Source organism: Heterodontus francisci, chromosome 13 (genome assembly GCF_036365525.1).
Source record: "Heterodontus francisci isolate sHetFra1 chromosome 13, sHetFra1.hap1, whole genome shotgun sequence".
Lineage (NCBI taxonomy): Eukaryota > Metazoa > Chordata > Chondrichthyes > Heterodontiformes > Heterodontidae > Heterodontus > Heterodontus francisci.
This window is the reverse complement of record NC_090383.1, coordinates 66,735,430-66,761,719: the sequence shown is the minus strand read 5'-3', so window position 1 is coordinate 66,761,719 and position 26,290 is coordinate 66,735,430. Positions and strand designations below refer to the sequence as shown.

The window sequence follows — 26,290 nt, the reverse complement described above, 5'->3', positions numbered from 1 at the left end:
AGGATCCCAATAAATCGGGCCAGATCCTCAAAAGAAAACTCTGCAACCAAGGAAGAAGCAGACCAATCAGGCAATTAAACTGGGTGTGCACACAAACCAGGCCGGATGCTTGCTAGGATGTATTAGAATTGAGCACCATGCTGAAAGATGCTACTGTTGGGGAAGTGCTAAAAGCAAATAAGACATTAAATTGAGTTTAGATAAATGTACACTCATGTTTCCAGCATTGGGTGACCCAGAAGAGATGAAATTAGTCATTTTTTAGTGACATCTCATACGCTAATCTTGCTGATGTTTATTCATGCGCATTTTATTTTTGGTGGGAAGAAATGATAAATGTTGTCCATTAGCTTGGGAACTGAAGAAAATAGAGGGTAGTTAAAAGCACCTTAGTTGCTGAGACACTTGCACTGGTAGAAGCGATAGATATGGGTATGTATATATCGAGTATTTTAAAGGAACTCTTACATAAGGGGCAATTGGAGAAGAGTTTTCCTATAGAATGTGTAATAGATAACTAGTTTCTCTGGGACAATGTCCATTGGACAAAAAGTGTCATAGAAAAGAGGTTGAGGATTGATCCCACAAGTATTAAAAGAAATGTTGAGAAGAAAAGACATTTCCAAAATAACATGGGTCAACAAGTCATCAGTTGTCAGATTGTTTTACAAAGAGATGCTTGTTCAAAGAAATTGTTGGATGTCCTCGACGAGGGCCGTCTTGTGTTATGATGAGTTAGGAAAACGTGGAAATTTTTTAAATGTTAAAATTGCTTTGTAATTCTTTAAGTCTTTTTTTGTTAAAGGGGGAATATACAATATATTAATGGCTGGTGCTATTGAAGGTTGATGGTATAACGAAAGATAAAGAAAAATGTCTCATTATTTTGTCTCTTTTTATATAAATTGAAAACATATCAAGAAAAGAGGGGAATCTGTTAGTGTCCAATAAGTTCTTTTTAATGGATGTTAAATACCTAGTAGCTGAAGGTAATAGGGTGAACAGGGATTGGGTGTTGATCAGTTCATTGTACTCAGATGTACATATAAAGAAGAGCCAGCCAGCACTGGCAGGGTGTTAGGAGTGGAGAAGTAAGCCCTTGGCAAGCAATAAACAGTCTCCACCAAAGCATCTTAGTCTCAGTGTCTTCTTCACAAACAGGCTTGGATGTTTCTCTAACACAAGAATGTGGCAGATGGCATATAATAGGCAGAAGTGTGAAGCTTTCCACTTTGGAAGGAAAAACAGAAAATCAGAATATTTCTTAATATTTCAGAGATCATCTCATTCTTCTAGACTCCAGGGAATATAGGCCTAGTCTACTCAATCTTTCCTCATTGGACAATCCCCTCATTGCAAGAATCAGTCTAGTGAACCTTTGCACTCCCTCTGGTTGGCATCCTTCCATCTATGAAAGATGATCAATATGCAACAAACAATCCATTTAGGCAGGGTGTCTTCGCTTGGTGCACTTTTCTTGATGGCTGTGAAGGCCAATCCTTGAGGCAGGTTCTGCCACAAGTGTTGCATCTGAAGCTTCCATGCAACTGAGTTGGTTTTGGCATTGGCACCTGTTGCCAAGCTGCTCTAGCCAGTCCACAGGATGTGTTGCCATTTAGTGATTCCCAGGTTCGATAGTTGACATTTAGGGCCTTCATGTCATGCTTGCAAGCATCCTTGAAGTGGAGCTTTGGCGCCCCAATGGTCGTCTAGCCCTAGGTTACCTCACCGTACAGAAGATCCTTGGGTATGCAACCATCTTCCATCCTGCGGACTGTTCAATCCACCGAAGTCACCTCTGTTTGATTTAATGCCAACACACTTGGGAGCTCTGCCTTTGAGAGGACTGCCGCAATTGTGATTTTTGTCCTGCCAGGATATAACCATAATGTGTCATCGACAGTATTCCAGGTGTGTTCTCACCAAGGCCCTATGTCATTGCGGTAAGACTTCTTTACTCTTGTATTTCAATCCCTTTACAATAAAATAAAAGCAAAATACTGCAGATGTTGGAAATCTGAAATAAAAACAAAGTGCTGGAAATACTCAGCAGGTCAGGCAGCATCTGTGGGCAGAGAAGCAGAGTTAACGTTTCAGGTCTGTGACCTTTCATCAGAACTGGGGGCAGATGACCAGTGGGGCGCCCAAAGCTCCACTTCAAGGATGCTTGCAAGTGTGACATGAAGGCTCTAAATGTTGACTATTGCAACTGGGAGTCACTAATTCCCTTTCTAATAAAGGCTAACATACCATTTGCTTTCCTAATTGCTTGCTATACCTGCATGTTAACTTTTTGTGATTTGTGTACAAGAACACCCAGGTCTCGGAGAATACCAACATTTCCCAGTCTCACCATTTAAAAAAAGAAATCTTCTGCTTTTCTACTTTTCCTACCAAAGTGGATAACTTCACACTTCTCCATATTGTATTCCATCTGCCACTTTCTTGTCACTCACTTAACCTGTCTATATCCCTTTGCAGCCTTTTTGCATCATTCTCACAGCTTACTTTCCCACCTAACTTTGTAAACTATATCAGCTGCAAATGTATGGGAGAGACTGGAACTCGGGGACACAGTTTAAAAGTAAGGGGTCTCATTTAAGAAGATGAGGAGAATTTTTTTTTGAGGGTCATTAGTCTGTGGAATTCTGTTCCCTGGAGTGCAGTAGAGGCTGGGTCATTGAATATATTTAAGACTGTGTTAGATAGATTTTTGATTGATTAGGGAGTCAAAGTCTATAGCAGGTAGACAGGAAAGTAGAGTTGAAGCCAGAATCAGATCAGTCATGATCTTATCAAATGGCAGAGCAGGCTGGAGGGGCTTAATAGCCTACTCCTGCTCCTAATTTGTATGCTCGTATGTCTGGAACTTGGATACATTACACTGAGTCCCCGTGTCTAAGTCATTATAAATAACTGAGACCCAAGCACTGATCCTTGTGGTAAAGGCCTGCTTGGGTATAAAATTAAAATCCAACCCGGGCCTGACCCAACCACAGCCAAACTGAACCCGACTGGAGCCCAACTCCTTTTAATTTTTTTTTTCATGCCTGACCCCGACCTTCGCAATGAATGGAATCCATGGTAATCGGAAGTAATTATAGGAGCCATTTGCACACCCAGAATTGGAAAAAACACTTGCTAAAGTATAATAATGCATTTATTTATAAAACACGGAGCCGAGCCAGTCTAGTCCAGTCCAGCCCGACCCAACCCGAGCCCGAATGTTGGACACAGAATATAGACCCGATCCCTCCCGAACCCGACACGTCGTCCGGTGTAGTCAGATTCGGGTTGGTAGCCAGGCTTTACCTTGCGGTACCCAAATAGTTACTGCCTACCAATCTGAAAAATGGCCTGTTTATTCTCTGTTTTCTGGCAGTTGGCCAATCTTCAATCAATGCTAATACCAATCCCACAATCCTTAATTTTATTCACTAACCTTTTGTGTGACACCTTATCAAATGCTTTTTTGAAAATTCATAATCACTCCATCCAGTGCTTTCCCCTTACCCATTCAACCAGTTACAAACTCAAAAATTCTAACAGTTTGGTCAAACATGATTTCCCTTTCATAAATCTGTACATAAATATCTCCATACTCATTGGACCCTGTGTAAATTTTTTACAATGACTAATGTATTACTATGTCCTGTTACCTGAAAATGTTGTCCACGGTTGTAAAGGGATGTTTTCTATTCTTTGCCATCTCCAAGAAAAGTATATTTTGCAGTTACAATGGAAACCAGTTAAGAAAGACATCTTGATGCAATGTGTTATGTTCCACTTAATGATTGTTCTGGCTAAGAGAAGCCTATCATTTGGTCTTGACTCCCAGCAATTCAATCTCCCAGAGTGCAAACACCATTCTTGTAGCTGACTGTTTGTGACCTCCCCAGTCTACCAGCATTTTGTTCATTGAGAGACTCTGACAAACTGCTTAATCATATCGAAGCAATTTGGCCATCCCACTGGTCCATCGAAAATCATTGTGGAAAAATCAGTTTGCAAGCAGGTTGCCCAAATACAGCAGACAACCCATTTTTTCAGATGCTGTTTAGTGGCAAGCAAGGTAATAGTTTATCCCTAATACTTTAGGAGGCTGTTTCTAATCCAGTCTTAATGCCAATTTGCACATTTTGATGTAGATTTAACAAGATGTTAGCAACAAATATTTAACATGGCAGCATGGTAATCCAATGAGATAGTGACGCTTTATAGTAGAATTTCTACCTCTTGAGTAAGAAAATGCAGGATTCAAACCTGCTCCAGATCGTCCGGTGAATGGCTCTGAATTCTGGGTTGACATAAAATGGGATACCCATGTCTGGTGAGGCCCCTCCCTCATTGTATGAATTGTGGGAGCCCAGAAAATCCTTCTGCTGTATAGGACTAACCATCCTATTGACTGATAAAAAGATGGTTACAACCATGGAGGAGCCTGGTCAGACTGTTAGTCAGCTTGTGAATATAGCCACTTCTCGCACTATTCAAGGAAAGAGTGTGAAGATATGTAAAACAAACAACTAATCAAGTAAATTAACTAACCCAGCCAATTATTAGGGGAGGAGAGCCAGTCCAATTAACTTAAATGATGCTGCATGTTTGGAATTTCAAACTGACATTCTCTATCTGTGCTGTAAGTCACATTTGCATCAGACTTTAACAGCAGCAGTAAACTGAAAGGTTCTTGCTTCAGGAGAGAGAAGATGCCATTTGCCCTTGTGCTAGCAAATGTAATGATGCTATTAGAGGAAGAAAAGAAGAAATCAAGGTGGGAGCATAAAGACTAAGGGATTGAGAAGATGATCAATCAGTGTAAGGGTGCTAGCCCCAAATGTAATAGACCTATCATAGCAACACCTAGCATTCAAAGGTGCAGTCTTTCCAGGTAAGTTACCGTTGTGATATCACTAACAGTTTGAACACCTCACATCATAGGAAATGATGTCATCCAACATGTGATAGAGCAGTTGAAGTTGTGTTGATCACCTAGTCATACATGTATGATAGAGCTGTTTTGTAAATTTATTACTTCGTGATAAAGAATCCAAGATTTATTTACCTTTTCAACTCAAGTTTGTCTGGTACCATATTGCAGACAAAAGCTGACACAATATGGTGGCAGCATGTGGTTTCTGAAGGCTTTCGAGTTCTGAGTGCACCATCTTCAATATTGTGGCAGCAGCAGCAGTGATGTGCATTTGAAGACCAGAGCGTGGAGGCAGCAAAACGCATCAAAGTAACAGCACTGCAGAGAGGCTCAGCAATAGTGCTCCACAGGAACAGCAATCTCGAGTGAGGCATTGGTAACAGCGATCTCTCCCATCGACATCCACCAAAGACAGGACACTGCGACACATCATTGAAGGTAGTGGCAGCATGACATTGTTAGGTTCGATGACCATCTGCTGAATTTGGTGCTCAGGAGACTGAGTGCACAAAGGGGGCTGTGTTTTTTGACAGTGGCTGGCAAGAAAAGGCAGGAACCGGGCTTGGGGGGGAAAAAGCAAGCAGAGTCAGTTCACGTCGGGGTTGCGGAGCAGCACCGCTATTACGCGCAGGGTGTTTTACCACCATAATCAATTTGTGGGTGGAGTCTCCACAGGTTGAATGCCCACATTGCAGGCACTGAGTTCAGGGCGTGGCTGATGTCTGAGACTGTGGACACAGCAGACCTGCATTTTCTTTCCCTCAGGGAAAGCCTCACAAGAGAGAGGGAGGCATTTAAAGGAGAAAGCTCTAGCCAAAGATTACTGCAGACCAGTCATTTGGTACCATGACTACCAAATACCCATCAATGAATTGGAAAGACCAAAATCTCCTCCACAAATTCCAACTCTTCAAACAATGCATGGAGTTGTGCTTTCTGGATCTTACTATTGCGTAGCTTGATAAGCAAGTGATCAAAATAAAAATCACGATCGGTAGCAAAGGGCTGCACCGGATCAACACTGAGACTATCTGAAGCAGACCAGAGGGATCCACCGAGCCTCTGGAATACACTAGAAGACAGCTAAAGGTCAGGATTAATTTTAGAATCCACTGTTTGGAATTGATGGCATACAGACAGCAGTCCAAGGAGGCCATCGATCAATTTGTTAGCAGATGGTGCTAGAAAAGAAAAGTCTGATTTCTCGGAGTTGGAGTTATCCAAATGGATAATGGAATTGGTCATTGAATCTACCCCGATAGAAGCTTTTCAGAAAGAGCCACTGGGCAAAGAAAAAGGGTATGACATTGAAAGCCTTTTGAAAGAAGGCAGGAAGTTTGAGGCCATAGCTGCAAGCAGGCAGTGCATATGGGCACAGGGTACAACAACCATAGGCGAGGTAACCAGGTCACTTCAAGGCGAAATATGTGGTAATTGCGGTCTGATGCAGCAATGAAGAAACTGTCCAGCTTACATGGATAACTGCGAAGTGTTTGGTAAGAAATGTCACTGGGTAAGGCTGTGCAGGAGGTCTGGTACTGGAATATGGCCAGAACAGGTGTGAGAGAAACAGGGATGCATTCACAAGAGGCCAGTCTAGACGCAGACATGTCCACGAGATAGACAAAGTGATACAGAGGGCTCTGGAGGTAATCAAGCCTTTCATGCAGTAACAGTTGCACACCAGGTAGATATGGTTACACAACAGGAAGCATTCACCACCATTGACATCAAATGCCCAGAGAAGAGTGGACAGCACAAGTTGGGACTCAAGGTCAGTACAGGGCAAGTGCAAATATTTTGCCACTGAGAATCCTTGACCATGTACCTGATGAGATGGGAAGCCATGATGTGACCTACAAAGGCAAGACTTACTGTGTACAACAGCTCTCCAATCAGTTGTATGGGAACTAACGTTAGAATGCAGGTATGGAAGCTCTAACCTGCAACAATAAATATTCTGCATAGTTGACACCAATGGTCCAGTAGTTGCAGGACTACCGGCATGTAGCAAGCTTCGAATCATGACAATCCATGAGATCAGCAGTGTGCCAAGAATGTTAATCTGTTAATTGTGTATCAATGGTTTGATTATATGCATGTGAAGGGTGTTAGCTGAGCACTTATAAGCAGACACTTACTGAGACTGGTGGAGGGTTTTGACTGAAGGGCTACATGTTTGTCAACATTTTAATCTGCGCAATAAATGTGAAACTGAGTAAAGATAGGCTCCAGCATTATCCTTCCATAACAAGCTTTCTGGAGTTTAATAAAGGACACACCCAAAATGGATATGATCCATGAGTCCATCTATGATTTGCAACGAGTGTACCTAGATCACTTTGATTCCATGGGAAGTTTCAAAGGAGATGCTACTCTACATGTGAGAGATGACGCCACTTCTTCTATCGATCCGCCAAGGAAATGTAGCATCCATATTAAGGACAAGATCAAAGCCGCACTGGATACTATGGAGTGACAAGGAATTATCCAGCGTGTCCAACAACACGTGGATTGGTGAAGCTCTATAACACCTGTGATCAAAAAACATGCCAATATTAGGGTATGTTTAGATCCCAGAAGGCTGAACTGAGTGTTAAAACCATGTCCTCATAAAATCCCCATTTTGGAGGAATGAAATCCAAAGTTTGCCAAAGCTAGATTCTTTTCGAAACTAGATGCAAAACACGGATACTGGTTGGTCCATCTCCAAGTTCACAAGAGCCAACGATTCCCAGGACTCCACTTGGAACATATCAGTAAGCCAAGATTTATTTTAACAACGAATGGATCATATCATGAAAAAATGTGCCAGGATGTGTCTCAACTGCAGACAATATAGCAGTGATGGGCAGCACAAAAGGGGGGCACGACTGGAATCTGCACATGCTAATGCAAACAGCCAAAAAGGAAGGCCTTGTATTGAACAGAAAGAAGTGTGTCATTAACACAAGTCACATCAATTTTTCTGGCTCCATTTACTCCGATACAGGCATAAGACCAGATCCCAACAAGGTAGAGGATATTCATTCCATTCCTAGTCCACAAGATAAGGAAGACCAACGGAGATGTCTTGGTTTATTTAATTTTATAGCTCCCAAATTTTGCTGAGAAGTCTTCGTTTCTACGAAAACTCCTCAAAAAGAATACACCGTATCTGTGGCACAAGGACCATCAGTATGGATTTGCCTTGCTGAAGCAATCATGGTCGACAGAGGCATGTTTACAGTATTATGACCCGAATAAGGATATAATTTTTGAAGTAGACGCTTCGTTGATAGGTCTTGGAGCATGCTTGTTGCAAAAAGATCTCTAATTGCTTTTGGTTCAAATAGCTTATCGCACACACAGGCTAACTATTCCAACATAGAAAGGGTAACGCTAGCACTGGTATTTGGGATCACCAAGTTTCATACCTCTCTTTTCGGCAAGCATTTCATAGTAGAGACGGATCATAAAAGACTGGCAATGATATGACAGAAACCTCTGATCAGTACGCCACCTCGACTACAATGGCTACTAATCTAGGTGTAATGGTATGATGGCAAAGTCAGATATAAGCCTGGGAATCTTATGGTGACTTCCGACACCCTTAGCAGATGGCCCAATCCTAGAAAGTATGAAGACATTCCACTAGGTGTCGAGGTTGACAGAGTCGACATCGAGCTGGAAGATGTATTCCAGGTAGATTTAATGTGTTTTGGGAAAAGGAAGCATGAGGAACTACAGGAAGAAACTTCCAAGGACCAAGTTTTGAAAGAGTTATTGTCAAAGGATGGCCTGACATCATACAAGAGGTTCCTGCAGAACTCAGAATCTTTTGGCCATACCGTGATGAGTTGGGGGTATCTAGCGGTGTTATCTTTAGAGTAAGGCAGGTGTTAGTCCCACAAACATACAAACATATGAAATAGGAGTAGGCCACTCGGCCCCTCGAGCCTTCTCCGACATTCAACAAAATCATGGCTACTCTGATTGTAACCTTAACTCCACATTCCCGCCTACCCACAATCACCATTCGCCTCCTTGCTTATCAAGAATCTATCTACCTCTTCCTTTAAAAATATTCAAAGACTTTGCTTCCACCACCTTTTTGCGGAAGAGAGTTCCAAAGACTCATGACCCTCAAAGAAAATATTTCTCCTCAACTCTGTCTGAAATGGGCAACCCTTTATTTTTAAACAGTGACCCCTACTTCTAGATTCTCCCACAAGGAGAAACATCCTTTGTACATCCAGCCTGTCAAGACCCCTCAGAATCTTATGTTTCAATCAAGTCACCGCTTACTCTTCTAAATCTAGTGGATACAAGCCTAGCTTGTCCAACCTTTTCTCATAAGATAACCTGCCCATTCCAGGTATTAGTCTAGTAAACTTTCTCTGAACTGCCTCCAATGCATCCACATCCTGCCCCAAATAAGGAGACCAATACTGTGCACAGTACTCCCGATGTGGTGTCACCAACGCCCTGTATAACTGAAGCACAACCTCCATACTTTTCTTCTATCCATGCCAATATGTTAACCCCTACACCATGAGCAATTATTTTGTGTAATAACCTTTGATATGGCACCTTATCAAATGCCTTTTCGAAATCCAAGTACACCACATCCACCAGTTCCCCTTTATCCACAACACATGTTACTTCTTCAAAGAAGCAATAAATTGGTTAGACATGATTTCCCTTTCACAAAACCATGTTGACTCTGCCTGATTACCTTGAATTTTTCTAAATGCCCTGCTATAACATCTTTAATAATAGCTTCTAACATTTTACCTAAGACAGATGTTAAGCTAACTGGCCTGTAGTTCCCTGCTTTCTGTCTCCCTCCCTTTTTGAATAAAGGAGTTACATTGGCTATTTTCCAATCTAATGGAACCTTCCCCAAATCTAAGGAATTTTGGAAAATTAAAACCAACACATCAACTATCTCACTAACCGTTTCTTTTAAGCCCCTAGGATGAAGTCCATCAGGACCTGGGACCTTGTCAGCCCGCAACTCCAACAATTTGTTCAGTACCACTTCCCTGATGATTGTAATTTTCTTGACTTCCTCCTCCCTTCCATTTCCTGATTTACAGCTATGTCTGGGATGTTACTTGTATCCTCTATAATAAAGACCGTTGAAAAATATCTCTTCAATTCATCTGCCATGTCCTTATTTTCCATTATTAATTCCCCAGGCTCACTTTCTATAGGACCAATGCTCACTTTGTTAACACTTTTCTTTTTTAAATATCTATAGAAACTCTTACTATCTGTTTTTATTTTTATAGCTAGCTTTCTCTTGTATTCTAATTTTTCCCTCCTTATCAATCTTTTAGTCATTCTTTGCTGTTTTTTATATTCTGTCCAATCTTCTGACCTGCCACCCACCTTTGCGCAATTACATGCTTTTTCTTTAAGTTTGATACTATCTCTAACTTTTTTTAGTTAACCACGGATGGTGGGTCCTCTTGGAATTTTTCTTTCTCATTGGAATGTTTCTATTCTGTGTATTCTGAAATATCCACTTAAATGTCTGCCACTGCATCTCTATTGACCTATCCCTTAACCTAATTTGCCAGTTCACTTTAGCTCGTTCTGCTTTCATGTCCTCATAATTGCCCTTATTTAAGTTTAAAATACTAGCCTTAGACCCACTCTTCTCTCCCTCAAACTGAATGTAAAATTCCATCATATTATGATCGTTGCTGCCTAGGGGCACCTTCACTATGAGGTCATTAATTGTTGCAAAATACCAGGTCTAGCATAGCCTGCTCTCTGGTTGGCTCCAGAACGTGCTGCTCTAAGAAACCATCCTGAAAACATTCTATGAACTCCTCATCTAGGCTACCTTTGCCCATTTGATTTTTCCAGTCTATATATAGATTAAAATCCGCCATGATTATTGCTGTACCTTTCTGACAAGCTTCCATTATTTCTTCCTTTTATACCCCATCCTACCATGTGGTTACTGTTAGGGGCCTGTACACCACTCCCACAAGTGACTTCTTGCCTTTATCATTTCTCATCCCTACCCAAACTGCTTCTACATCCTGGTTTCCTGAATCTAGGTCATCCCTTGCTATTGTGCTAATACCACCATTAATTAACAGAGCCACCCCTCCACCTTTTCCTAGCTTCCTGTCCCTCCTAAATGTCACATTCCCTTCACTATTCAGGTCCCAATCTATATCATCCTGCAGCCATGTCTCTGTAATGGCTATTAGATTGAACTTATTTATTTCTATTTGCACTATTAGTTCATCTGTTTGTTTTGAATGCTATGCGCATTCAGAAACAGAGCCTTTAGTTTTGTCCTTTGATTATTTTTGTAACCTTTAGCCTTATCTGCTGATTTACTTTTAGGTTTGTACTCCTTGTCCCTTCCTGTCACAGTCTTTTTATAATTTCCCACGTTTAATACCTTTTTTTCTTTCCTTGTCTCTACTCTTTGATTTAGCACATCTTTCCAAATTTGATCCCTTGCACCCACTATTTAGTTTAAAACCTTCTCTACTTCCCTAGTGATGCAGCTCACGTTGCTTTGACATTCTTTCACAGTTGCAGTAAGGTCATATGGGTGTAGAGAAATCCAGAAGACTTGTACGCAAAATGGTCTACTGGTTGGGAATTAACGATGATATCGAGTAAGTGGTATGGTTGTGTAACATGTGCCAAGAGCACCAACCAAGCCTGCATAAAGAGCCACTCCACCACACAAAATCCTGTCACATCCTTGGCCAAGGATAGCCACTGATCCCTTTTCTATAAAAGGCGATGATTATCTGTTACTCACTGATTACTTCTCCAAATTCCCTCTAATCTGTCAAATGAGGGAGGCGACAAGTGCAGCAGTTGCGAACATTATTTGCGCAATCTTCAGCTTATTCAGTCCCCCGGAGGAGGGAGTATCAGACAATGGACCCCAATTCACCTGCAAACCATTCGAAGACATGTGTAAGAAATGGAATGTAAACCATGTTACATCATCACTGCCTTACACCAGGTCGAATGACTTAGCAGGAAGAATGATATGCACATTCAAGTCACTGATTGTGAAGTGTCGAGAGACCAAACCAGATCTGCAGGTAGCCATGTTGCACCTGAGGGCAACACCAATTGGCACAGGATTACCGTCACATGAGGAAATTATATTTGGAAGACAAGTCAAAACAACCCTTTCAAGTCATCATCTCATGAAATCTTTTTCAGTACAGGACAAACTGTTGCAAATCAGGAGAAGATGACAGCTGTGCACAGTAGGCATGCAGGCGCAGAACTACCACTGTTACAGATTGGACAGAAAGTCAGAGTAATCATCCGCAGGAAAAGATGTGATCTCCTGCAGAAGTATCCAAAATCTGCAACGAATCAAGATTGTATGGAGTAAATACTCCTAATGGAGTAGTATTAAGATGAAACAGATGTCAGCTGAAGGAACAACATAGCTTACATTATTTTGCCTGACAACCCTATTGCATTGAGGACATGTTCACATTCGAATCCACATAATGTAGGGAAGAAAAGTGACAAGTATAATGCTCGAGCACAGGATGATTGTTAGAACACACATACAGGTCAAACAAAAAAGTTGAGAAATCTAGTTCTCAACCTACACAGCTACACAGTGACCAGATCACGTTGAGTCAGCAAACCACCTGTACATTTCAGAGACACTTGACTGAAGGACATAAAAGTCAATGCATATGTAAGCATTGTTCAAAACTGTTCTGTTTCATAATGTACATAGTTTATCTTTCATGTATTTCCATTTAAGGAAAGGGAGACGTTGTGATATCACTTTCACAGTTTGAATACCTCACCTGAAGTGATATCATCCAACATGTGATAGAGCAGTTGAAGTTGTATTGATCACCTAGTTACACATGTATTATAGAACTCTCTTGTAAATACTTCACAATAAAGAATCCACGATTTATTGGTTGTCTGGTACTTATTGTAATAACACAACAGTTACTGTTTTGAGGTACATATGCTTTAAATCCACTTAAAGATACATTGATGACTCTAGTTGTTCTGCCTGTAGTTGCAAAAGTCATAAATTGGGATAAATTTTAGGTGTGTAGTTTTCAGGTCCAGGCTGTATACCTGAGGTATCCATTCGTGCCCAGAGCAGAAACAGGGCTAAAACTAAGGAGTTACATCTGTCCCATGATTGGTCAGGTGCCGAAAATGTATTATTCTCCTTTCCCTATCTTTTTCGGTCTTTATTTTCCTCTTCCTTCATTTCTCTTTCTGTGCATTTATTTTCCCTATTTCTGAACCTTGCTTTCTCTTTTCATGGCCTGTCTGACTGGGAAATTTGCAACTCTTTTATTTCTCCCATGAGAGGAACAGCAGCCATTATTTTCCTGGTAATTAGATCCATTAAGGGATGTAGAATGAACTGCTTGTACAGGAAATGCGTTCACTTATATTGAAAAAGTGGCTGAAGCACTAATTGCAGAGAAACTGTTGGAGAGAGGAGCAACAATTTTGTACAATTGCTGCTATCTCAACCCAGTTGGGTGTACTCAATTATGCACGTTTATTATTCTATTGCAGCCATGGTGTACTGCAACACACTCATTTGAAGATTGAGACAGGAAGCTTCCTGGACTTTCAGTCTTCAGATGTATCATACTGTGGAACTGGCCAGTGTGTTAAGGAAGTTCTACCATTGCTACAATATTCGCAGTTTGAAAACCAGCCTTTTGATTTCTTAACCATCTGTTGGTCTGCAGTCCCTCAATCCTGTGAAATTTGTGACTTTGAACTGGGCTTTTCAATTTGACTATGGCCAGAGGAAGTGTTAGTTCCTAGGTGCCTGGTTATTGTTCATGTGGTGATGCTCAGTACCTGTTAGTGCCGGTGCTTCAGTCTCTGTGCATTTAGACTTGCAGTTTCTGAGTGTTGTGCTGCAGTGTGCTGTACAGAATGTTCTTGAATTCCAGAAAGATATGTATTAGAAGTGTATCACATTACCTTCAGGATCATCAGCTGCAATATGAATGTACATTTATTGATCATGTCAGTATGAAATAATGCATCACCCTGGCGAACATTTATGTAATAGATCTGAACATTGCAATTGTTCAGTATCTGCTGATAAGGAGGTGGACATTGCGATCATTACCAAAGACAGTGCTGGAAGCCCCCACATCAACTTTTATCACCACATCTATACATTCCAGACGAAAGAGCTTTCTACAACAACAACTACTTGTAATTATATAGGATCTTTACCATAGTAAGGCATTCCAAGGTGTTTTACAGGAATGTTATCAAACAGAATTTGACAGCGGCACATATCAGGAGATATTTGGGCAGATGGCCAAAAGCTTGGTTAAAGAGGAAGTTTTTAAGGAGTGTCTTAAAAGAGGAGAGAGAGGTGGAGAGGCTTAGGAAGGGAATTCCAGAGCTTCGCTCCTCGACAGCTGAAGGTACAGTGTCAATGCTGAAGTGATCAAAGTCGACAATGCACAAGAGGCCAGAATTGGAAGAATGATGATATCTCGGAGGGTTGTATAGCTGGAGGAGGTTACAGTGATAGAGAGGGACAAGGCCATGGAAGAATTTGAAAACAAGGAAAATATTTTTAAAATCAAGATGTTGCTCAATGTGGGAGGCAATGTACAGCAAGCACAGGGGTGATGGGTAGATGAGACTTGGTGTGGATTAGGGTACAGGCAGCAGAGTTTTGGATGAGCTTAAGTTTATGGAGGATGGAAGATGGTATCTGACCAAGAGTGCATTGGAATAATCAAGTCTCGAGTCAACAAAGCCATCTGAGTGTTTCAGCAGCAGATCAGCTGAGACGGGTGTGGAGTTGGATGATGTTACGCAGGTGGAAATAGACGGCCTTAGAGATGGTGTGAATGTATGGTCAGAAGCTTAGCTCTGGGTCAAATACAACAGAAATGTTGCGAATAGTCTGATTCAGTCTCAGACAGTTGCTAGGGAGAGGGATGTATTCGGCGGCTAGGGAACAGAGTTTGTGGCAGGAACTGAAGACAATGTCTTTGCTCTTCTCAATATTTTGATGGAGGAAATTTCTGCACAACCAGTACTGGATATCAAACAAGCAGTCTGGCAATTTAGAGACAGTGGATGGGTTGAAAGAAGTTGTAATGAGATAGAGCTGGGTCTGGTCAGCGTACTTGCAGAACCTGACATGTATTCGGATGACATCGCCAAGGGGTAGCATGCAATGAGAAATGGGGGTGGTGCAAAGATAGATCCTTGGAGGGCACCAGAGGTAACGGTTCAGGAGTGGGAAGAGGAGCCATTGCAGGTGATTCTGTGACTACAACTGGATAGATAAGAATGGGACCAGGTGAGTGGAGTACCATCCAGCAGGACAACAGAGGAATTGAAGGATGATGGTGTGGTCGGCCATGTCAAAGACTGCAGACAGGTCAAGAAGGATGAGGAAAGATGGTTTACCTTTGTCACAGTTAAATAACATGCCATTTGTGACGTTGATCAAAGCTGTTTTGGTACGGTGGCAGGAGCGGAAACCTGATTGAAGGGATTCAAGCACGACGTTCTGGGAAAGATGAACACGGATTTGGGAGGTGACAGCACGTATAAAAACTTTGACGAAAAAATGGAGGTTGGAGCTGGGTTGATAGTTTGCAAGGATGGAGGGTCAAGGGTCTTTTTTAGGAGAGGTGTGATGAAGGCAGATTTGGAGGAGAGGGGGACAGTACCTGTGGACAGGTTAACAATATCAGCTAACATAGGGGTCTGGAAGGTAAATTGGATAGTTAGCAGTTTAGTGGGTATGGGGCCAAGGGAGCTGGAGGTGGGTCCCATTCTACAGTTTTTCTCTGCCTCAGAAAATTCCTTTAGCTGTTGCATTGGTTGTTAAACCACTGAGGAACATAATTCTGCTTATTTAGGTACAGATTTCTAATTATTTCAGTTGTGCAACAACTAGATCTCCAAGAATCCAATTAAAGTCCCTTCTTTGTGTTGCTGCAAAGTGGAAATTGTGAAAAGGCAGTAGAGCTCGGAATCTGGTTCTGTCCTGATTATGGAGTAGACTAATGCGAGCCCTTTAGGGAGAAAACTTCATAGTGTTTTGGCTTGAAGATCCTCAGCATATAACTCCCTTTTGGTGCCAAAACATCTTTAAAAAGCGCTGATGGGACTGGATACTTTATGAATGTATGAAGAATTGTTTTAAATATTTTGAGAGCATGGGTGCTGCTGTACTTAAGGTATTTGAAATTTAATGGCTAGGAGCCAAGCTCTCCACTCATCCTGCAAATCCAAGTTACAGTTAAGCAGCATGATTCAGCTACTGCCAAGTTAGAATTGATTTAGATAATGCAGCCTAAGTTCACCAGTACTTAACAGAGATGCTGCATATTGCAATATGAAAGGTTAACTTCTGGCAGCAACAGTTTTATAGTTGTGTGGTTAAAAAGTGCATACATTCTGAGTGGCTGCAATATAGACCTCTTTTTAGTTTATGATTTTGATATTGATTTTAGAAATAATAGGTATCAGCCAGTTTTACTTCGGTCTGTTGGGTGCCTGCACAACGTGGAAATCCATCTCCATGTTTTAAGATTTCTATTTGCCTGATGAAGAGTGCAGACCGTCTACCAAAAGAGACATAGAGTTACATAGAATACATATCTCATTTACCTAACTATGAAGAGCTTAGAAGCAGACTGGCTGAATGAATGTAAGAATATTCATCAAAAAAACTAGACTTGTATTTATTTACACTGGCACATTCTGTTTGCTGCTGTCAGATGCCTTTGGTGCATCTGACAGAGAATGTCTACTTACATACTAGAATTGACGGAAAACTGTTCAGCCTTGCCACCTGAGTTCCAAGACAAAAATGCGCCAAGTCCTCATCAAAGAGTTGCTCTATGCTGATGATGCTGTACTAGCATTCCATACCAAGGAACACCTTCAGCAGCAAATGGACAGACTCTCTCACGCCTGTGAAGAGTTTGGTTTGACCATCAGCATCAGGAAGATGACTGTCATGGTCCAGGTTATTGCCATACTGCCATTAATCAGCATTGATAATGTGCTACAGGAGGTCATTGATGGCTTCACATATCTAGGCTCCACAAACACCAGCAATCTATCATTTGATGCTGAAATCTACATGTGCATTGCAAAAGCTGCAGCTGTTATGTCCAAGTTGAGCAAGAGAGCGTGGAAGAACAGCAACCTGACGGAGAACACCAAATTGCAAGTCGACCAAGCCTGTGTTCTCAGTGCACTCCGCTACAATGATGAGACCTGGACAACTTATGCTAGGCAGGAGAAAGGGCTGAACAGTTTCTACCTTCACTGTCTCAGACGTATCCTTGGCATCTCTTGGTGGGACAATGTCACCAACTCAGAGTAGAGGCCTGCTCAGGTTGGGAAAAAAAACCCAACCCGAACCTGACTGAACCACAGCGGACCCGAGCCCGACCCGACCCGAACCCGACCCAACCATCCCTTTACTTACCTTCTGACTGAGAAGCTGCACGAAGCTGCAGCGCATGTGTGATGACGTTATAGTGACGTCACTCGCTCATTGCGTAGATTCAGTTTCGTCCTGGACTCCCAGCTCAGGTAAGTTTTTTTTTTATTTCAATACTTACCAGCAGAGCACTTACCATGTGTGTCCAGCCCAACCTGGACTCGGCCCGACCCGAACCCGACACATGTCGGGTCCCGTCGGGTTTGGGTCGGGTAGCAGGCCTCTAACTCAAAGGTCCTGGAGCGTGCTAATTCCATCAGTATACACTCAGTACTAAGCCAACGACATCTGCAATGACTTGGCCACATTCATTGGATGGATAACGCCGTATACCAAAGACCTTTTATACTGTGAACTGGTAACAGGGTTACGAACTACTGAATGTCCATACCTCTGCTACAAGGACACCTGCAAGCGAGATAAGAAGATGGCGGACATTGACAGAGACAACTAAAAGACAGCTACCAACGGGTGGGACCACTGGAGGCTGACTGTTCGGAGGGGCATTGAAAGAGGTGAGGGGAAACAGAAAACTGAGCTGGCTGAGAAGAGGGCCCAGAGAAAACAGAGGCCAGCAAATCCTGTAGCTTCTCAGCCTGTTGCCTTCATCTGCAGCAGTGAGGCAGAGACTGCCATGCCAGAATGGGGCTCCTGAGCCAGACCAGGTGATGCTTAACACAGAGTTGACCACCAAGGTGCAAACCATTGTCTCACAAGGCAGAAGGCTGTCAGAATGAATGATCGCTTACCTACCTTTGAAGAGCTTAGAAGCAGACTGGCTGAATGAATGTAAGGATATTCATCAAAAAAACTAGACTTGTATTTATTTGGCAGATTATCATGCCTCTCAGAGACACGACAAAGCATTTTGCACAGAATAAGTTATTTTGCAGTGATTGTTGTGACACATGCAAATGTTGTAGCTATAATGTGCACAGCAAGATCCCACAAATGAAGATGATGAACAATTAGTTCATTTTTAAAAATATTAATTAGGAGAGGAATATTGGCCAAGACAAACAGCACTGTGGAATCTTTAACATCCACTTGAACCATTGGAGCAGGCAGAAGAGGTTTGATGTGGAATGTCCATCAAAAGATAGCACCTCCAGTAATGTTGCATCTCTCCGTACTGATTTCCTGTTATGGGCAACCAACACAGCTGTCAGACTCGGAGGGAAGACTATTATCTGAACCAATCTAATCCAATAGTAACTTGTATATGCAATAGTTTTTTTTCACATTTCCTTCCAGAATGTCCACTATTAAACAAGGCCCTTCCATCCATGATCTCGTTATGATTAAAACCTGTCTCTTGAGAGTGACACCTACATCTTACTGAAACCTTTCCACTTGGTTATACTTTCTGCCACCTGCCCAGTGCAAGCAGTGGCAATGGTTGGGAAATCCTTATCAGCAAGTCACATCTTGGCTTTTGCCCTTACTCCTCTAACGCCTTCTTACTGCTTCAAGCACCTTACTCTGTTCCACCTTGCCTTGCCTCTTGCCTCTGTTTTAAACTCCTCATTCTCCACTATGTCCACCCTGAGTTTCTCCCTGAGAAACTCCTTCTTCTTTCTTCCCTTCAACTCTGTACTGAAAGACTTCTCGTCCTCGGCAGTTTCCATCTCCAACTTAGATATCCGTGCTCCCTCTCCATCCGTGTAAATGCTCCTACCTGTATTCATAGCCACCCTCACAACCTCAACATCTCCCATGGTTTCTCCACTCCCATTGTCTGGGTGACTGACAAGGTGAAAACATCCTCTTTTAACTCCACTTATTTTTGCATCTGCCCCTGGAAAACTGTTCCTTCCCCGGCAATTGCAGTCAACTCCATTTGCTACACTACCTCTGTATGTGTTGTTTTGCTTAGCCACTTTCTCACCTTAGCTTTAAGTTTGGCCCAAACAAAACCTCCTCCATTTCCCATCCCTGTGGTCCACTTCTCCCGTCTTGGTATGGCCCTTCCATCTTCTCTCCTTCAAGATAAGGGGCAAAAAGTTAAGAGTCCTGTCACAGAATTGCTTTAGCCAGATCTGGCTTTACCACATTAAGCTCTCCTCTGCATAAACAACATCCTGGAGATCAAAGTTAATCACTGGATCTGTTTCTTCACCACCAATCATCTCCTTTAAACCCTTGCCATTTCCACCCACACTTCCAACAAGTGTGTGATTTTTTTTTTTTGTCACCAAATTAGAGGCCACTCATTCAGTTATCTCAGTTTCTTTGAGTACTGTGTACAGTTTTGGTCTCCTTACTTAAGGGATATAACTGCATTATAAGCAGTTCAGGGACGGTTCACTCGACTGATTCCTGGGATGAAGGGGTTATCTTATGAGGAAAGGTTGGACAGGTTGGGCCCATATCCATTGGCTTTTAGAAGAATGAGAGGTGATCTTATTGAAACATATAAGATCCTGAGGGGACTTGACCGTGTGGATGCTGAGAGGATGTTTCCCCTTATGGGAGAGACTAGAACTAGGGGACACAGTTTTAAAATAAGGGGTCTCCCAATCAAGACGAGATAAGGAGAATTTTTTTCTCTCAGAGGGTCATTTGTCTGTGGAATTATCTTCCCCACAGAGGAGGAGTGGAAGCAGGGTCAGTGAATATTTTTAAGGCTGAACTAGATAAATTCTTGATTGACAAGGGAGTCAAAGGTTATAGCGGGTAGACAGGAAAGTATAGTTGAGACCACAATCAGATCAGCCATGGTCTTAGCAAATGGCAGAGCAGGCTCAAGGAGCTGAATAGCCTACTCTTGCTCCTAATTTGGTTGTTTGTATGTATGTACATACATATGTTCGTATGCTTCCCTATTCAACTTGCCCACTGAGGCAAAAAAACCCTGAGCCCTATCCTCGTCCAGAACCCATGTTTCTCTCCCATCTTCCCAGTTCTCTCTCCAAGCTCATCTAATCCATGAGACCTACCTCCTGCTCTTCATCTCATTCATTCTGATCACCTAACTACCTTTTCTGGCCCCCATTTGAGCTGATAGTGTAAAAGATTCCGTATCCTCAGGCATTGTATCCCGCTTTCAAAATTGTTGTCTTCAAGACACTACAAAAACAAGCTATTTGCCTGCCTTTTCTGTTAGAGATTGCATGGAGTGTATGGGCTCAAATCAGGAGAAAAGAAACTACTTTCAAAATGGAGGGAAAATATCATACAATAAAATATACATAAATAATGAGGCTTATCCTGCTCAATGCTACTGTTTAACCTGCCTAAAAAACTATTCAATTAAATAACTATTTGGTCTCTATGTTTTCAGCCCAAACCCTTCAGGAATATTCAATAAAGTCCATGATGGCTCCAAGCCCCTCCCCCAACGTCCAAGATCACCAAATCGTAATAAACCTCAACCACGTTATGCAAGATATATTAGAAATAATGCAAGATTTATAAATGAGCCATTTGCATATATGGAAACTGAAGCTACGATGTCAAAGCAGGTAAGTCTACTGGTTTATACACCTGTTGTGTTAATTTGTTTCTACTAATACGGCAAAATTATTACTTAATTTATAATCACATCTCATTTAAATATGTAACTTATACAAATATTATACAAGTCTTGTGGATTTCATTAGAATGGTCTGAACAACAACAAAAACTTGCATTTATATACAACTTTTAAGATAGAAAAATGTCCCATGGTGCTTCGCAGAGGTGTAATCAAAATTGGATGCTAAGCCAAGCAAAGAGATATTAAGAAGGGATGATCTAAAGCTAGGTCAAGGATGTGGGTTTTAAGGAGAATCTTAAACAGAGACAGGAAGATGGAGCAGTTTAAGGAGGGAATGCCAGAGGGTAGGCCCTAAGTAGCTGAAGCCATGGCTACCAATGATGAGTAGAAGTAGGGGATGAAAAAGAGGCCAGAGTCAAATGACCGAAGAAGTTCTATGGGATTTGTCGGGCTGGAGGAGGTTATACTGCTAGGGAGGGGAAAAGTTATGGATGACTTAAAATACAATGAGAATTTTGAATTTGAGGCATTGGAGAACTTGGAGCCAGTGTAAGTCAGCAATGAGGTGAGAGGTGAGGATGACTTGGTGCGGAATAAGATATGGGCAATAGAGTTTTGCGATGGTGATGTTGTCCGTTTTGGCAGAGAGGAACAACTGGAGATAAAATAATAGATGATGTAGCGAGTTAAGTCATAATGCAGTTCCAAATATATGTTATCAGATATAACAAATGTCAAAAACCCCAAGCTAAATTAATGCATTTCTGTCAATCCTGTAACCTGGAGTCAACCTGGATTGATCTTGTATCTCCTCCAACAGTCGTATTGGAGAAGTCAGAGAGTTGGTTGACTGCCCACACCCTCCATAGGAAATTACAATTTAAAAAACAATTGTAACAAATTTTACAGTATTTATTCTTTCTAAAACAAGCTTAAAAAGACTTAGATGCTGGGAATTTGATCAGTTTCTTGCCAATCTTGCGTTTCTCATTTGATGACTGTCACAGTTCTCAACTGATCAATCTAAACAGACCAAAATCAAAGATAGACCATTCTGATTAAATCTTGGAAATGAGTAATAATTTTGTCTTTAAAAAAAAAATCTTGGGTTCAAGTCTGTAGAATGTTAACCTGAGGTTTTTTTTGCCCTATAGTGCAAGAGTGGACAAAATATGATCCATGTAGCTTGGATTTATTGGCAATAGTGTAACTGAATAATATGTCACCGATATACTTTCACAAATAAAAAATGTAGTTTAAATATTTTATATTTATACAACCACCTAAAGTTGGAAGTTCAGTCTTGTCCATACTGTGACCCATGCATGATTCTTGTATAGGTGTTTTGTTACTAAGTATGTTGTAAGTCTCATAGCAACAGTCTTCATATTTTACATGCACTGAAACTCCATAATTTTCATATCTGTATAGCAATGCAGAATTAGCTTTAATGGTGATACAGAAATCAATATTCATTTGCCTCATATCTCGACAGATATGGTAGTTATAAAAATGGTGGATATTTCCTCTACAGCTACACACATGATATATATATTGTAATCCATTAGCCGATGAGTTATTTTCCATTACATTTTTCTTGTCAGCTGATATTACAACACTAGCTTCATTTTTAAAAAAAACCACATTCCTCCTTTCATGTAATATGACTAAACTCAATAGTCAAAGTGATGTCCATCAGCAGAAAAAGAAAAAATCGAAAATACGAGCATCATCAGTAAAACCTAAATGGGAAACCTCAGTAACAAAGAAAAAATAAATGCAGAACATTTGAAAAAGAGAATCAAAAATGTCTGGAGCTGTGCTCTCAGGGTGTGACTGCCTCTTGGGGGTTCAGCTATTAGTAAACTGCTCAAACTTTACTAATATAGGTTAGTAATATCATCCAAGCCCCTTACAAATGTTGTCACCTTGGACTGACTTCTAGCCATGTTATTGTCAATTTGCACACATCAGTGTCAGCTTTTACATGGTGTGTACAAAACATACTAAAACATATCATACTAATTCCCTCGATTTATCTGGTGTCCTCTACATTAAAAATTTTCTGCACTTTGAGTAAACACTTGAGGCCATACTGTGCAGCATAGAGTTGTTTTTTGCTTTATATCCTCCTGCCAAATGGAAGCAATCACTGAGACTGTGTACCCTGGTCCTGGACTCCCCAGCCATCGGGAACATCCTCCCTGCATCGAGCCTGTCTAGTCCTGTTTGAATTTTATAGGTTTCTATGAGGTCCCCTCTCATTCTTCTAAACTTTAGTGAATATAGGCCTAGTCGACCCAATCTCTCCTCATATGTCAATCCTGCCATCCCAGGAATCCGCCTAGTAAATCTTCTTTGAACTCCCTCCATGGCAAGAAGATCCTTCCTCAGAAAAGGAGACCAAAACTGCATACAATACTCCAGATGTGGTCTCACCAAGGCCCTGTATAACTGCAGTAAGACATCCTTGCTCCTGTACACAAATCCTCTTGCAATGAAGGCCAACATACCATTCGCCTTCCTAACCGCTTGCTGCACCTGAATGCTTGCTTTCAGCGACTGGTGTACAAGGACACCCAGGTTTCGTTGCACCTCCCCCTTTCCCAATCTATCACCATTCAGATAATCTACCTTTCTGTTTTTACAACCAAAGTGGAGAACCTCACATTTATCCATGTTATACTGCATCTGCCATGCATTTGTCCACTCACCCAACTTGTCCAAATCATATTGGAGCCTCTTTGCATCCTCCTCACAACTCACATTCCCCCCCCCCCCCACCCCCCACCCCCAGCTTTGCGTTGTCTGCAAACTTGGTAATGTTACATTTAGTTCTCTCACCCAAGTCATTAATATATATTGTGAATAGCTGGGGCCCAAGCACTGATCCCTGCAGTACCCCACTAGTAACTGCGTGCCACCCGGAAAAAGACCCATTTATTCCTACTCTCTATTTCCTGTCTGTCAACCAATTCTCAATCCATGCCAGTATATTACCCCCAATCCCATGTGATTTAATTTTGCACACTACCCTCTTATGTGGGGCCTTATCAAAAGCCTTCTGAAAATCCAAATACACCACATCTACTGGTTCACCCTTATCTATTCTACTAGTTACATCCTCAAAAAACTCCAGTAGATTTGGTAAGCATGATTTTCCCTTTTGTAAATCCATGCTGACTTTGTCCAATCCCATTTATGCTTTCCAGGTGTTCTGCTATCATATCCTTTATAATAGACTCTAGCATTTTCCCCAGTACTGCTGTAAGGCTAACTGGTCTGTAATTCCCTGTTTTTTCTCTCCCTCCTTTTTTAAATAGTGGGGTTACATTTGTCACCCTCCAATCTGTAGGAACTGCTTCAGAGTCCATAGACTTTTGGAAGATAACCACCAATGCATCCACTATTTCCACAGCCACTTCCTTTAGTACTCTGGGATGTAGATTATCAGGCGCTGGGGATTTGTCAGCCTTTAACCCCATTAATTTCCCTAGCACTATATTTTTACTAATACTGATTTCCTTCAGTTCCTCCCTCTCATTAGACCCTTGGTTCTCTAACATTTCTGGGAGGTTATTTGTGTCCTCCTTTGTGAAGACAGAACCAAAGTATGTGTTTAATTGTTCTGCCATTTCTTTGTTCCCCATTATAATATCCTCCGTTTCTGACTGTAAGGGACCTACATTTGTCTTCACGAATCTTTTTCTCTTCACATATTTATAGAAGCTTTTACAGTCAGTTTTTATGTTCCCCACAAGTTTACTCTCATACTCTATTTTCCGCTGCTAAATCAACCTCTTTGTCCTCCTTTGCTGAATTCTAAACTGTTCCCAATCCTCACACTTGCTGCTTTTTCTGGCAATTTTATATGCCTCCTCTTTGGATCTAATACTATCCCTAATTTCTTTTGTAAGCTACGGTTGAGCCGCCTTTCCGGTTTTATTTTTGCGCCAGACAGGAATGAATGTAATTCATGCACACGTTCTTTAAATATTATCCATTGCCTATCCACTATCAACCTTTTTAGTAAAGTTCCCAAATCTACCATAGCCAACTCGTGCCTCATACCTTCTTAATTTCCTTAATTTAGATTCAGGACCCTAGTTTCGATTCAATTATTTCACTCTCCATCTTAATGAAGAATTCTATCATGTTATGGTTGCTCCTCCCCAAGGGACCCCGCACAACAAGATTGTTAACTAATCCTTTTTCATTGCACAATACCCAGGCTAGGATAGTCTGTTCTCTAGTTGGTTCCTAGAGACGAGAAAGATGATTAATAAATAGAAACAGATAGCACTGCTGAAAGCTATAATGTCAACCTTTTAAAATTCATTCATAGGATGTCAGCATCACTGGCAAGACCAGAATTTATTGTCCATCACTAATTGCCCTTGAGAAGGTTATGGTGCGCCGCCTTCTTGAACTGCTGCTGTCATGTGGTTTAAGGAAAGTGTTGAATCTGTTATATTGAGCATACATAAATGTCTTGGATATGAAAGCCAAATGTAAGCTGGTCAAATTTGTTGATGCCACAGAAATAGAGAAATAGATATAGGGGTAGCAAAGACATTGAAAGATTTAGATCAATAATTCAGTTGGACCAATAAATAGCAAATTAAATTTAGCACTGATATTACATGTATGATGGGAAAATGTGGGACATAAGATTTTTTTTAATTCTTTCATGGATGTGCGGGTCGCCAGCAAGGCTGCCTTCTTGAACTTCTGCAGTCCATCTGGTGTGGGTATACCCACAGTGCAGTTAAGGAACGAGTTCCAGGATTTTGACCCAGCGACAGTGAAGGAATGACGATATAGTTCCAAGTCGGGATGGTATGTGGCTTGGAAGGGAACCTGCAGGTGGTGGTGTTCCCGTGCATCTTCTGCCCTTGTCAAGCACAGCAGCATTGACATTGATGACTGCAAGGAGCTTGCTACCAATCATTCAAAATGGCACCAACTTGTCCACCAAGCTGCGCCATGCTTTGAGTTCAAACACCTTAATGATGAGGCAGAGTGGCAGCAGAAAAGGAAGCAAATCCTGCACTCTGGATCCCACTACCTCATGGGATGTCCTGCCCCATGTGCCCAAAGATCTGCGGGTTGAGAATTGGCCTGTTCAGTCACATGACGACCCATGGCAGAAACTCGTAACCTTGAATAGACATTATCCTCAAATCAAGGGACAGCTGATGCCGACAACGACAATGTGGTAGAGTTTGCAGGTTTAGAAGGTGCCGTTGGATGAGGCTTGGCGAGATTCTGCAGTGTATCTTGTAAATGGTACACACTGCTGCAAGTGTCTGCTGGTGGTGGAGGGAGTAAACATTTAATGTGGTGGATGGGGTGCTGATCCAGCAGGCTGCTTTGTCCTGAGTGGTGTTGA

At 41.6% G+C, this 26,290-nt stretch overlaps 1 protein-coding gene across 2 annotated transcripts in view; it reads left to right on the top strand.

Moving 5' to 3' along the window:
* LOC137376414 (uncharacterized protein C2orf73-like) overlaps positions 1–26,290 on the top strand; it is a 128,581-nt gene that overhangs the window by 34,052 nt on the left and 68,239 nt on the right. For both annotated transcript variants that reach the window (XM_068044933.1, XM_068044932.1), the window contains exon 2: positions 20,704–20,884. In XM_068044933.1, the coding sequence (XP_067901034.1) occupies positions 20,855–20,884 (30 nt within the window). In that variant the 5' untranslated portion in view covers positions 20,704–20,854. The remainder of the gene's footprint in view (positions 1–20,703; positions 20,885–26,290) is intronic.